The sequence below is a fragment of the Tinamus guttatus genome, unplaced genomic scaffold (genome assembly GCF_059628265.1).
Source record: "Tinamus guttatus ecotype Peru unplaced genomic scaffold, ASM5962826v1 Tinamus_guttatus_pri_ptg000171l, whole genome shotgun sequence".
NCBI classification, from domain to species: domain Eukaryota; kingdom Metazoa; phylum Chordata; class Aves; order Tinamiformes; family Tinamidae; genus Tinamus; species Tinamus guttatus.
In genome coordinates this window covers 700,851-715,692 of record NW_028288705.1, presented here as the reverse complement: position 1 = coordinate 715,692, position 14,842 = coordinate 700,851, and the positions used below count along the sequence as shown (strand labels likewise).

Below are 14,842 nucleotides of genomic sequence, written 5' to 3'. Positions count from 1 at the left end.
AAAAAGGGTCAGCCAGGGCAAAACAGCAAATGCTCCCACTTGCCCTAAATGATCAGAATGAAAAAGAAGCAACAAGCAGCAGGCATTAGTTCTGAACATAGAGGGATGACATACATGCATTCAAAACAAAACAGACTCCCTATGCAATGACATTAACATTACAATCTAATAACATGAAATTCATAAGGGAGGAAAAAAAAGAGTAGAATTGCCAAGACCTGGTGGGAGCAGAGCTGTGCTTGGATAACAGCAGCCGCTCTGCTGCGGGACAGCTGCCCTTTGGAGGAAGGCACTTCCAGAAATTTTTATTGGGGAATTAGTCCACTGAGCTGTTCAACTCTCTCAGCACTTCCCATTAAAAGCGCATTAAACCATATGCTTTCCGAAAGGCTTTTTACAAAAAGATGACATTAAAACCAAATCAAAAATGCTGTCCTTGGACGTGCCCAGAGGGAGCTGAGGATCCCACCCAACAGCTTTATGCCACGCTCAGCTCATGCTGTCGAGGCCCGACATTAGAGCACATAAGGTTCTCAGCCAGAACTGAAGGCCTCAGAGCCACAGCAGATGCTTCCATCATGGAAATGCAGTAGAGAAGCTTCAGACTGTGGTCACTTAATGAGAACTTAATGTAGATTTATAGATCTGTTTTTATGTGACTGCCAATTGAAAATCTGGCTCGTTTAAGTTTTAATGCAGGCACAGAGCCAGCCAGAGAAAACCAGAGTACCCCGAGAATGTTCTGCAAGGTTCTGTCATTCAAAGTTGAGGACTGTGGTTCTCAAAAAAAACGTGCGCAAAGCTCTACTAAAATAACAGGTCACAGGGCCATTTAATGAAAATGCATATTCTGAATTTCTTGCACTTTGACCTTTATAAGCACTGACAGATTTCACTTTCACAGAAGGTGAAACAGTCTCTGCTCTGGAGAGCAGGTCCTAGTTTGGAGGTAGACTTCTATAGAGCCCTGCTGGCTGAGGTGGCTTGGGCCATAAACATATCCTCCCATTCTGTCCTGGGACTGCATTGACACATCCTCATCTGACATGTCTTCAGAGAAGCAACGTTGTCAGACTCCTTTTCTGCACTCATATGTTTTACAGTAGCAAAATTGCATACCACTCAATCTAGCCTGCTGATTATACTTACCATCTAGCCCCTCCACCCTTTATTCTTTTCCATGTCTCTAGCCCTTACGGCACTCCAGCTACCTCAACGGCCCGCAAGCAGCTATGTGGCGGATTCATCAGCACAGCCCTGTCGAGGTACACACATGCAAAGTACAGCCTGCCCCGTGTACTCTACAGAGGGCTCCTGTGGGCAGCATGAACCTGGCAAACACCCTCCACGGCAGGAGGGAATATTGTCATCACTTTGCTGAGAACGAGCACGTTTGCCTCACGTAGGTGAGTGAGCAAGCAAGGTCTCCCAGACTGCATCTCCCAGAAAAAGCACATATGGCCTACATCAACAAAAACACAGTTCTCATTCCTTAGGAGAAACGGTTTTGTCTTCAAACAGCTGCATAAGCATAATGATAGAAGCATGGGAGAAATGGAAGGGAACAAGACCTTTGGGTCAGCCTTTTAAAATCTCTCTGCTTCTGTAAGGCTGTTCCCTGAGGCGCATCTTCTTCTTGTGCTCTATGCAGAGTAAGTTTAAAACCCATTCAGCAAAAGCAGTACACATACCAATCAAGACAAGAGGAGTAAAGGCACTTGAGGCAAAGATAAGTGGGTGGCTGTTTTTTTTTTTTTTAACCTACAGAGAAGCTGTATTCTGCACTGAGAGCCTTGACTGCAGGCTGATCATGGTAAAGTTATGTTAACAGGGGCTCTGCTTCAGTGAGAAGTAGAGCTACAAGATTCAGATGCCAGCCAGTGGAATGTGAACTTTACTCCACATTAAAATCTATATCTCTGTTTGCAGGTATATTTATTCATGAAAATACCAGGACACAGAAAAAGCCACTTACCACAACAATTATGTTAGTTGCAGGGACGGGGAGATTTTCCACTTCCGGATCTTGGCCAGTCATAGCTAACAGATTGAGGGATGATGGGTCATAAGCAGGTCTGGGGAATGTTGACTTAACAATTATTGCAGGGTGCAGCTGTCTTATTTTGGTGTGGGAAGAGGAATGAAATTTGTGTTTCGAATTCTTATAACTATCTGTGTCCAGGCTTTTCTCCAAACTTTGCACATGGTGATAAATAAACATAGGTTTCCTGCTCTTCTGCTGATGAATTGCCAGAAAGTGGTCATTGTCCCCAGAAAAACAGCCTGTGGAAAGAAAAGAAGAAGTTTAGTATGTCTTTCTTGGATATTTTGTAGATGGCACTGGAAAGCTCAATGATCACTGGGTTCTGCAAGATTTGGAAGGATTATTTGTGGAATACAAGAACTCTCCAAGAAGCCCACAATGCACATTTCCATAGCAGTAGATCAGCAATACCACATAGAATAGCTAGCAGGAAGCATATTACATTCTTAAATTCATTTTTACATCATATTTAAAAATGTGATTTAGATTTCCATTCAGAATTACATTCAAAAATGATATGCAAAAGCAGAGCACATCCTGAATCAAATCTGTCTTCCATACTGGTATCAACTATAATATCAAAACATGAGCAATGCAGTTTTTAATGTATTGAATCAAGTATCAACACTGAAGAATCACTGAGAATTGATGTAATCATCTTTTATAGAGAGAGACTTGAGGAGAAAACACTAAAAATCAGATCCTAAGGTCAGGTGCCTAAGTCCAAAACTGTAATTCTGAATTCAATTGCAATTAACTGTAGAATTTTCTTAAGCTTCTCAATCTCAGCTAGAACTCCATTTGTGGTTTCTCTGAAGGGATGTTTCCCCCCATCACTTCCCGTTAGGGAATCTTACGTCCATCTCGGTGGAGTTTACATTTTTTCCTCAGGAGGAAGGTATCATCCTTCAAACCTTCCCCCCTGCTGCTACAATATGCATCACACAGAGCAGCTGTAGGATAGGGAACACTCTGTGTGATGCCTGAAGCTGCTCCACTGCTCAGGAGAAAACCAAGCAATCAAGAATCACCAGGGCAGAGAAAGACCAAAGAGCAAGGATGGCTCCCACACGGCTGGCTGAGACCTGAAAGGACAGCGATGGGAATCCTTCACCACTAGCTGTGTTGTTTATTTCATTGGTTAGTAGAGAAATGCGTAAACAGATATTGACTCAGAGACTCGGATTCCTCAGGGAATCATCGGGGATACTCACCAGGCCACTTCATTGGAAGAAGTCCAAGGCCAGTTGCATACCACTGATGGAGTCTTTACTAAGATATGGTGTTGCATACAAAGACCTATTTCAGAATACAGGCCTGAATATCCTGTACATTCATACAAACTAAAATACCCTTGGAGAGTCAAAGTAATTCCTAATGATGCCTTTTCAAGTGGAACCAAAACCAGTTTTATTGGAAGTTATCTGTGATTGGAAACTATCGAACCTCCAGTTTCTTTAGGCAGAACAGCCTAGTTTGTCAGCGGGTTGGGAAGAGAAGCTGCCTCTCTGAGCAGAAAAAAAATAGGCAAGGATCAGGCTTTATACTCTTTATAGGCAAAGAGTGAGTGAAGCTTAGTCACCTCCTGGATGAGCACTCTAAGAAACACTGTTGTACAAAAGACTTTATGTTCCAAGAGAAATGAACCCCAGGAGCTAGCTCTGACCAGCCTCAAAGTTCCTTTTCAGGAGGCTGTTGGACTTAACAGAAATGTTCAGTTTGCAAACTGATTTTTAGTAAAAAAAAGGAAAAACTTCTAAAATTCTTGTAAAAAGCTGTGAATGGAAGCTCAGAACCAAGCACATGTTTCAATTCAGGTCAAACAAGAAGTAATTTTGCTCTGTTCAGACCCATTCTCTCCACTGAGGTTTTTTTGCTTCTGTAAGCAAATCAAAATAATCAGCCGTTTGCACAGACCTACTCAGTGAGTGCCCTTAGGAGATTTCAGTGTAGGTAATTACATTCTGTTGCCCTAATTTCCTCACGAAATTTAACTTAGGAAAATCAAGGACAGTATCTTATCTGTGCTATGGTATTGCTATGCATCATTGGAAAGTGCACTCCCTACCAAAAGTGGGGCCAGATTAGTAGGAGGTGAAGTAATTCATAATACTCATGAACAGAAAGCAGTGGGAAAGCTGCTTGAGGACCGAATATAGAATCACATGTTTTGCACTTAGACACTCAGAGATGCCCCCAGTATGAAGCACAACACTAAGCCTAAAGCTGCTTTTTCAAACAGTAAAAACACATACAGTTTCCTAGATGATCACTGAGATTACTTGTATAGTGTTGTCAAGTTTTGACTGGGAAGGTGACTGAGAACAGAAAAATGAGCAATTACAGGGCAACGTCTTTAAGAAAAAAATAAATTGTTAAGAGTTTGTTAAGTTTTCTTGCATTTCATAAGGACGGCTTCATTGGAAATAGGCTTCATTGATACACTCCAGAGGCCTGGATTTATACACCAGCTTATAGAGCTGTGGAAATAGCGGTCAAAAGAAGGAAACATCAGTACTTATAGCCATCCTCTTTACATGTCTCCTCCATAAATAACCAGTATCTCCTTTATTTCCAAAGGAATCAAGTGCACTGCATTACTCCAGAAATTATTTATATTTCTTTTATTTATATTTTTCCTCACTTTAATATCTCAAATTCTCCTTTCATTTATATTTACTTAAAGAAGCAGAAAAATAACATAATTATTAGCCCAAATTATTCACTAAATAATGTTAAGGTATGAATTCAGAGTTAATCCTCACTGAATCCAAAGTAACCTAGAAAATCTGAACTGTCTTTCCTTTGATAAGCCAATAGTTAAAGCGAATACCAGAAAAGCATGCCTGCTCACGAATCTCATTATTTCTAAAAGCAGCATCACTATTTCTCACTAAATCCCAACCGCAAAATCATTGAAGTAACAAGTCAGTGCAGTAGACTTGATACGCAATTCACTGCAGCAAATTTTCAAGGCGGACAGCAAAATACACTTTGATAATGAACCATCCTGTAGGAAAAATCTAACCAGTCTAGATATACAACATGCTCCTGGCACTCAGACAAGCCAGCTGTCAGCATAGAAGTTCAAATATATTCTAAGAAAATTACTTGGCTGAATTTTACTTTCTGAGAAGTCCATATAGCTCCAATAGTTTAAGTAGGTTACATGTATTTACACTCACCAGTAGAAAACTTCATTGATCTCAACAGACTTGGGATCAGTCCTTAACACTGATCCTTTTATGCCTCGGGTGACCCTAACAGGTAGATCCTTGATAGTATGGAGAACCTGAAGCTTCCTATTAATCTGACAAAGGGTAAATATTCTTTACCAACTCCCAAACATCAGCTCTGAGTACTTCAGCAGTATGTATCAAAGAGGAAGTCATAGTAGTAAGTTTTTAGAAACACCAGCACTTCTGCTACATGTCACTTTTAGTGCTACCTTTGCTGATCTCCAGAGCTTGAGAGAGACTATACCAAAAAACAAAACCAGCACATTCCTACAAGGATCCCAAGGGAAAACATCAGAAACTGTGAAGAACTGAAGTAACAGAATATAATAGCAAAAATGTTTTTTCTTTTAAGCTTCAGACATCACAAGATGAAACTACACAGAAATTCAGAAAACGATGCTTAGAAATAAATAAATGAATACCTACAGATATCTCTTCCATACACCTAGCAAACTTGATCTTAAAGCAAATTTTGGTACTCTGTGCATACTACCCCATTTGAACTTTGAACTTTAGAATGTCATGCATCAAAACTCCTCTAATTTACAATCTGAGATTATTCATGACTGATTTCTAATCATTCATTCAGTGCTCATATCATCCTTTAATTAAAATATTTATTCCTTCTCCTAAAAATCCCTTCATTCAAGTGTATTTACAAAGATACGTAGTTTATTGTGCCTTGTCTTTGAAGAGAACAGATTCAATGAGAGTCTGTAATTCCATTCTATTTCTTCTAACCAAAAAAATGGCTGACATTTCATCCATTTCTCAAGTAAGTATAGTTTTTTTAAAAAATAAATAGAAAATTGTAATACTATTTGTTGAAAGATGAATCAATGGCTACTTTCAAATATCCAGAAAAACTTCTCTTGAGAACAAGTCTGTATCAGTTGTGTTGCTTCTGGAGACAACTTACTCTTCCATCACCTAAATCATCTCATGTAATAACTTTTCCCATTCTTTCTAGATGCTGCCCTCTGACATAAATGTTGGTGTGACTTGTTGATTCCTTACTGGAAAGGAAAATCACAAAAGAAAAAGCCCTACCAAAATCATATGCAAACTCACAGATACTGTTGCGTTTGCTGGTTCCAGTTATGTGTTCATATGATCGTGGCCTGAATTAGAAGTAAAAAAAAAAAAAAAAAAAACAATCTAAAAAGGAGTGGTGAAGAGTGGCTCAAGAGGAGTCTCTGTGAAATATCTTCATGGTCCCAGTCCATGAGAAAAACAAATTTACCCATCATAATATATAGATAAAACACACGAATGTGTACATACAAAACACATGATAGCACATGCTGCTGAGCTTGTCACATACTGCAAATGTGCATTCCATATGCAGAACTGAAAGCCACGTAATACACTGCAAATCTGATGTGAAAAATGTTGTGGGCACTTTATCCCATTTGTCCTCTGATCATAGAGAGATCCAAGGATTTCTCTAAATTGTTTTGACTCCCTAAATAGCCTCAGACTGTTAACATTTTAAAGTAATCTGTCAGAAAATTGTTGCAGATTCCCAATCTTCAAAATACCTTGTTTTAATAAAACAGACAAATAAAAATATTCAAGACAGTCAACATCAGCTGATAGGCCAGTAACACAGGAGCAGGGTTTTCTCTTTTTCAAATATAAGTGTCACAGCTTTACAGATTTTTATCTCACCTACTCTAGAGCCAGACACTAGATCTTGATTCCACTGGAGAGTCCCTGCAGGACACAACATTCTTTGTAGTACTGATAGGGGCAAAATAATGGTGTCTAAAATCTTGATCTGTGGCTGGAAAAACGATTGGAGGTCACTGCCTGAAGTCTTGTTATCTGTTTTGCTCTGAACAAATTAGGCTCATAGTATTCCTAAAGTAATTATTTTCTGTAATGAGGGGTATACTATATATTTACTACTTGTAAATAATGCCGCCAGCCCCCAAAACATTGATAAAACTATTGGACTGTATCTGAACAAGGAGGTAAAATGCATTAATGGGTATACATGCACAATGCATATGCTTTAGAACTCACACTTAATTCCTAGTTATAATAACAACACTTAGTAAAGTCTCTTTATTGCTACAAATATCTTTGTATTGTCTGCAACTTGACATTGTTGTATTAGCAAGCTGGAAATTGGAGGAAAAGAGATAGAAAATTTGAGAATAAATTCATAAGGGAAACACACATTGAAACTTGTCTGATTGGTTTCAAAAACAAATTGAATTGAAATACAATTTGATTCCCAATACTTAAAGTTGTTGCCAAACAACTTCTCTTTTTCAGAAAGCAGACTAACTAAGATTTGACAATATCTTGTCAAATCTGATCTCCATCTTCCTTTTTTAGTTTCTTCACCTTACTGTTCTTGAAGACAGTCTTTACACAAGGTATTGCATGTCCCACACCATCCTGCTTCCCATCCTATATCCCAGTCTCATTCATGGGAGCCAAAGAGGCTTTGGATAGACTCAGTTTTAATGGCCTGTTGCTCAGTGTTCCAACTCCTTTGAAACAGCCAAGAAGGGTATCCAAGAGGCATGTCAGTGTATTTAAGCTGGCCATTGATTAGTGTCTCCAATAATGCTGATGCTCCTACAGCCGGCAGATTCGTCAGCTGCCTCTTCCTGCTCCGTTAAAGGGGCAGATGGTTTCACGGCCTAAGAAACACAACTTTACAATTCTCTCTGCCCCAGTTAAGCGCCAGGTAGATACTGGGGCCTGGGAGAAGTGAAAAAGTCTCACAACTTCTGTGTTAAAGGGCTTAATATTGTGTTCAAAGCTTATGAGCATGGATCTAGCTCTCAGGAGTCCAGGCAGCAGAGATTTGAAAGAAGACATTAACTCTAGAAATTTCTAGACAAAGGAGAACCACTACTGTAGGCTAAAGACTTCTGTCTTTTGGCTGTGAAGGTTATCCCTTCTGATGCACGCAAGGGGGCACTGCTTTGGCTGTGACCATTAAAAGAAATAAAAGCTTATTATTTGATCCGTATTTCATCCTTCTTTCTCAAAAATAATTTTAACATATCAAGAGGAGTCAGAATATGTGGTAGGAGATAAAAGAATTCTAAACAATGCTGAGAGCACAAATGAAATCAAGAGCTGTCTGGAAGCAATATGCCTTGTATCTCTACTGTCTTGTTTACAGTATGTCTTGATGTCGGTGAAGCAGCACATCAATCAAATCTCAGTCTCATTAGGAGCAGCTATACAGCTCTAGCCAAACACAAACTATTGCTTAACTTCAGCTAGGCAGATCCAAGAGCTATTAACAACAACATTCAGTTAAACAGTGGCAAAAGATACAGCTTCACTACTAGATAAACAGACTATCAGATAAACAGACGGTACCTTTAACACTGCTTCTGTGAAGCAAGCCAGGCAAATCTCAAGAGGATAAAGTATTAATTGACTGGTTGGTTTGGTAGCCTGTGCATGAAATAATGCACTGGAAGTTTTGGAATTGACGGAATAATTCCACTGGGAAAACATTTCATCACATGTAGAGTGGTTTGCAGGCTGTGAGACTGTTCCCACAATTTGGAGAATAACACCATAAAAGCCTACCCAAATTCTTCCTTCACACCATAAATTGCTCTTAAGACAAAACTGTTAAAGGAATAGAAATAAATCCCAATGCAAAGTAGGCTGCTAGACCTAACAGTCCTTCATCAGGCGTCCCCCTGCATAACCTGTCACAGCCTCCTTGGACTAGAAGTTTCGCCACCCTTTACAGGAAGGGCCTGGACCTTCCTAGGTAGGTGTGATAAGCTAAAGGCCTCATCTTTGGAATCAGATGATTAGTATCCCTTTCATGTCAAAATTCAGAGCAAGCAACCTACACTAGAGCTAAGCAAAGAGATAATAGCAGGTTCCAAAAATTTGGAAAAACATTTTGATTCACCCTGAAACAGAAAGGTCCAAACTTTTGATCAAAATGAGAAGTTCAGATAAAATCAATTAGGATCACAAATACATATACATACCTATGTGCACATATAACTAATAAATGTATATATGTGTATGTACATGCATTCATGTCACAGACATAGATACATACACTTTATTTTCTGTATCTGTGTATGTACAAGAAAACTGTAAGGAATTTTTCTTTTCCACTAAGCAATCTGCTGAAAATAGAAACAACTGCAAATTCATTTTTGCTGAATTTGTCCTTCTCACTAAAAAGAATTAAAAAAATAGTGCTTTGGTCAAAAATAATTCACTCTATCTGGGGACAGTTAAGCATGTGTGGTATCTTTTTCAAAAAGGCACTTTTGCATCTCATTTTATGGGCCTGTTGCCTGATACGTCAATAATGAAACTGGATATTACAGACCATTGATTTCAGTAGGTCTGCTCCTGTGAATTAAGAGATGAGCCATGGGTCCCAAAGGCACTTAAGTATTCTGACATACTCATGCCTTGGCATTGATATATGCTATACTCTCACATCACACTTTTTTTTTCTTTCTAGAAAGTGTGAAAAATTTATGCATCTTCTGCTAAGTCTGTGATTTTCCAAGTGAAGACTGTAGCTAAGTTCTGTCCTACATAACATGTATGTAAATGTCTAGTATCTCCATGGAAATCATTAACTGGTGCAAGGAGAAGTAAAATCCAGTCTTAAGCTTTTGGTGGCTGGGAGGGCAGGCTGCAGTAACGTTGCCCTAGAAACCACACTGAGGATTTCTGAGCAGATCTCACCCTGCTTCTCCAAGTAGTTATTCCAAAGTAGTGCTGGAAAAACAGACAGTTACCATGTTTCATAGAACAAAACTCTTTTCTCTCTCACCCCTACCCAAGCCTCAGAAAATTCCTGCAGAAGGACAGTACCACAAAACACGGCCACCCAGGCTCCCAAGAGTTAATGTTTTTTAAGCAAACCTTCACCCTCTGGAGCAGCAGGGACCAGTCTTTGCTATCTGTCTAACCTGTTCAAGTCTCTTCATAAAGCAGGAAATGAAATGATAGAGGGATGCTAAGATTACAGACCTTAACAATTTCCTAATACAAATACTGAACATATATGTCAACTTTGAAAGACATTGTATGAGAAAGAATTGCCACATGTGTCAAAAGTCTTTTTCTCCAACTAAATACATGTTCAGAAATAATATGAAGTCAAATCATGAATTATAAAACTATTTTCACCAACAAAATTTTTCAAGAAATAAATGACTACCCTCTCATTTTCCAAGAGGCTATTAATAAAAGGTACAAATGTTTATTTGAATAAAACCACCCACTTGCAGCCAGCAACATGCTTTCTAAAAAAGGTACTTGTAAGTACCGACTACATTTAGAAAGAATGTGAAAAATGTATTAGAATGCCATTTCATTATACTAGCATAATCTAAATGTACTTATAACTAGCATTATTCACACATTAGCATGAGGCTAGGGAAGTACATCTGATCATGAATGACCTTTGTGCAGATCTCAACTCACCTGCAGAGGTGTATTCCCCACTTTTTATTTTTGTGATTTTTGTATCTTAGTGGATTCAGCTGATGGCCTTGGCGAATGGATCCCTCAGGAAGCTGAGACTGGGATCTTCATGATTCCGCTCTGAAAAGTCTTAAAGGTCCATAGCGGGTCCATACTTATTTATGTTTGTCAATGCATCTCCTTATTGATGTATAAAATAATAAAACAATGTAGTATGGCCTTTACCAAGCTATAGCAAGGCCTTTATTCAAGAAACTATGACTTAGATGATTAGACCAAATCTTCAGTCTCTAACTCTTTGTTTTCCCAGGACCAAGACTTGCCATCTTAAAAGCAAATACTGCAAAAAGACTCTCTTAAAGTTTTAACATAGGGCTGGTGGCTGGTTAATATCGTGTTTAACTAAGTTTTATTCTAGTCTAGTATTTAATACATCTTCCGTTTTAATTCATTCATTAAGTTTGAAAAAAAAAAGTAAAATAGATAATTAGTTGTAACTGGAGCCATTTGTGTCATCCAGATTAAGTGATATATTAGCCTGACTTGAGTAATGTTTTTGCTACCACCTGCCATTGTTTGACAAGGAAAAAACGCTTTCTAGTCATCTTGGGATGCATTAATTTTTCATTGCAAGAACATGTATTAGATCATACCTGCTGAAAAACAGTATAACCTGCACTATTTGGCTGTATCTCATGCAGTGCATAACAGAGGTCAAAAGTTCATGCTGAACTTTGCTCATGAGACTCTACAAATTCAGGTCCTTTTCCAAAACCAAGCTCTATGTAGGCTGATTACTTCACCTGCTGCACTCAGTAGACAGGTCCAATTCTGTTTTCAGCTCCGACCACACATACTTGGCTTGAATTCAACAAGAGTTATACTGGTTTATCAACAGTTGGATTTAATTTTGTGTTACAGAGCTGTAACTTGGTTGGAATCAATGTCTAAATCAACATATTAACATTATTTCTTTTTAAGCATACGAAAATTCCTGATTTTTGACACAAATAATTCTTTTTCTTTGCAAATATATTTTTGTCCACTGTAACACAACTGTAATATAATTGTGCCATGGCAAACCAGGTTTCCCGATATCTTTCCAATACAAAGCATACTGTAACACATTACAGAATGAAGTATTTTTTGCTGTCGTATCAGTTCAAATTAATGCTGACCTATATTTTTTCTAAAATAGATCATCATTGATATTAAGTGAGATTTTGTTAGTATCTGACAATGGCTTCTTTAGCCTTCCCCTTCAGAAGGGGAAACACCTTCCCTTCTGTGTATTTTCAGCCTTAGAACAAAAAGACTTACATAAAACCAAGTGGTTTCCACCACTGTGCAAAGCAAATTGACAGTGCGATATAATTTGTAACCCATCACTAGTGGCAAATGGAATGTGCTTTACGATTCCACATGAGCCCAAGCTGCAAAAGGAGCATCAATAATTCATATGCTTACGCTATACATGAAAGATTTCCATGGGGATGCTCTCTGAAAGCCCAGATCTACCTGCATCAGATGAAATAGACAAATCCTAAAAGTTTAAGCTTGGAGGTTATTTCACTGCCATATCTTCAGCGACTCCCAATAGCAGCAAGTTGTATGCAGCCCTACTGAGAAGTACAACTCTTGCTACAAGGGTAGCTATGCCAAATACATATGGGCTGAACTCGGCTCCCATCCATCCTTTCTGTTGCTTTCCCTGGAATAATTATTTTCCAAGACTCCACAAGAAACAAAGTAACAGCATACAAACATCTGTTGTGTATTTTTCTCTACTTTTTCCTATGATTAGAGACATTTTCATAATAGAGACTAAGCTTGGTTTGCAAGCATTCCCATTCATTTAAAAGGACAAGTTAAACGAGTATGGAAAGCAAATGGTTTCCTGGCTGGATATAAAACCAGCTTCCATTAGTAGGATGGAAAGATGAAGCACATCTCGACTGACATGAAGTCCGCTATTATTAGAGGATAAATTGAGATTAGAAGGCATATAAACTGTACACTAATTTTGTGCAGATTATTATTTTAATACATTGTAAGAGAACAATCTAAAAAGCAGCTAAAGGCTTTTATTAAAATGGATCACAAAATGCTCCCTATCTTCCCGTCAATATCCTCTCACACACATGCATATAAGGCATAATAGCATGAGCCTAACTGTGAACATGAAGGAAAAAGGCTCCTGAGATCTTACAAAGTATAGCCTGATTTTCCAGAGCAATAAAATACAACTACCCAAGGCAAACTATTTCTTCTGACTACAGCAAAAAATAGAATGTCATGCCCACTTACCAGGTACATCCATATAAATAACTACTTTCATAATCTGAAATCCCCAGATTATTTATTTGTGGGCATATATGTACATCCATTACTTACATGTCATAAGAGACAGGTTTAAACATGACTGTTAATGATTCTGCAAAAGTCAATGCAGACATCTCTCCTAAAACATTATTTGGGGTACCTCGGGCTGCGTTTATTTATTTTTAATTAAACTTCAGCAAAGTTAAAGGCAGGGTGCAACAGCCATTTTTCTACTTTAGAAGCTGGTATGCTGCAATAAGCCATAAAACAAAGAAACACTTCATTTTTTTCTAGCGAACTTCATTTAACTACACTGCTAGCCCAGGTTTTTATTTCAGTTTGAGAGCATACATGTCTAAACTCTGCACTGGAAACAGAAAGACACACTGTGGAAATAATAAAATATAAAATAAAATAAAATAAAATAAAATAAAATAAAATAAAATAAAATAAAATAAAATAAAATAAAATAAAATAAAATAAAGCAGCTTTTCAAGCCTTGGGAGAAGCCCGAGGTCTAAGCCCAGAGCACAGGCAAGGATCCCCGCGAGGGGCTGGGACTGAACTCGGGGAGGCAGCGAGGCGCTCCTCGCTCCTCGCTCCGCGCTCCGCGCTCCTCGCTCCGCGCTCGCCGCCTCTCCGGATGAGGGCACGTTTCGCCAGCGAAGCACGGAGGGGATTTATGACCGCCGCTTGCGCGGCTGCAGCCTGCTGTCGCAGCTCAAATTTCCCTTTCTGAAAGGACCCTGCTCCTGCTAGCAAATATAAGCGGCAATACTTTTCCCCCTTCCCCCCAAAAAAGGGGGAAAAAAAGCACAGAATGATTTTTACTTCCACCCCGCGCTTCCCCTCCCCGCTAAGCCCACGCGACCCGCTCGGGCTCGCCCGGCCCGGGGCGCTGCCCGCGGTGCTGAAACGGCTCCGGCGCCCGCGCTCTGCCTCCGCAGCCGTTAGCCGCTAACCGTTAGCCAGCCGTTAGCCAGCCGTTAGCCGCTGGCGCCCCGCGCGCGCTCCCGCGGGCAGCCGTTGGCCCCCGCGCCACAACAGGTGCGCGGCAGCCCGCGGCCACCGCGCCGGCCGCTGACGCTACGGGCCCCGGCGCCGCGCTCACCTGCGGCGCGGAGCTGGAGCAGCAGGCAGAGCGCGCGGAGGCACGCGGCCGCCCGCCGCATGGCGCGAGCCGAGCCGAGCCGAGCCGAGCCGAGCCGAGGCGCGCAGCACCGCGCCGCGTCCCTCCACCCCTGCCGCCCTCCCCCGCCAGTGAGCATGCCTGGGAGCGGGTGCGCATGCGCAGCGCCGCGCGGGGCGCGCCGCCGCCTGCCCTCACCTGCCTCCTCGCGGCGCGCGGCGGCCGCGCGGGGCCGGGGTGGCGGCGGCGGGGGCGGCCGAGGGGCGCCCTCCGAGCCCGGAGGGTGCGGGTTGAGGATGGAGCCCACGTGTGCGCAGCTGGAAGGCAAAGGGAGAGAGCTGCGGTGCCTCCCAGCAGGGCAAGCGGCTTCTCCCTCGGTGCCTAAGCGAAGCAGCACCTGGTTTCCCCTCTCCACAACAGGAGAGCCATTAGGAGCCTTGTCACAAAAGATTTGGCATGTCCGGGAGGAGCTGATAAGGTTGTTTTTTACATGCACACTGAAAGAAAGCTTCCCTTTCGATGTGAAAAGCAGAAAGCAGCGGAAAGGCTGTGTGATGGAAATCATGGCTGACAGGGAAATAAAATAGCATTTTCTTGGGATATGCCGAACTCTAGGGAACACTTCAGGTGGTGCTGATACCACGTGTACCCAGAAAA

General features: G+C 40.7%; 1 protein-coding gene across 1 annotated transcript in view; it reads right to left on the bottom strand.

Moving 5' to 3' along the window:
- Positions 1 to 14,324, bottom strand: part of PTPRR (protein tyrosine phosphatase receptor type R) — a 136,473-nt gene extending 122,149 nt beyond the window's left edge. The window contains exons 1-2 of the mRNA XM_088522954.1: positions 14,168 to 14,324; positions 1,976 to 2,283 (exon numbers count right to left, since the gene is read on the bottom strand). Coding sequence (XP_088379080.1) covers positions 1,976 to 2,283; positions 14,168 to 14,324 — 465 coding nt within the window. The remainder of the gene's footprint in view (positions 1 to 1,975; positions 2,284 to 14,167) is intronic.
- Positions 14,325 to 14,842: the final 518 nt, after the last annotated feature.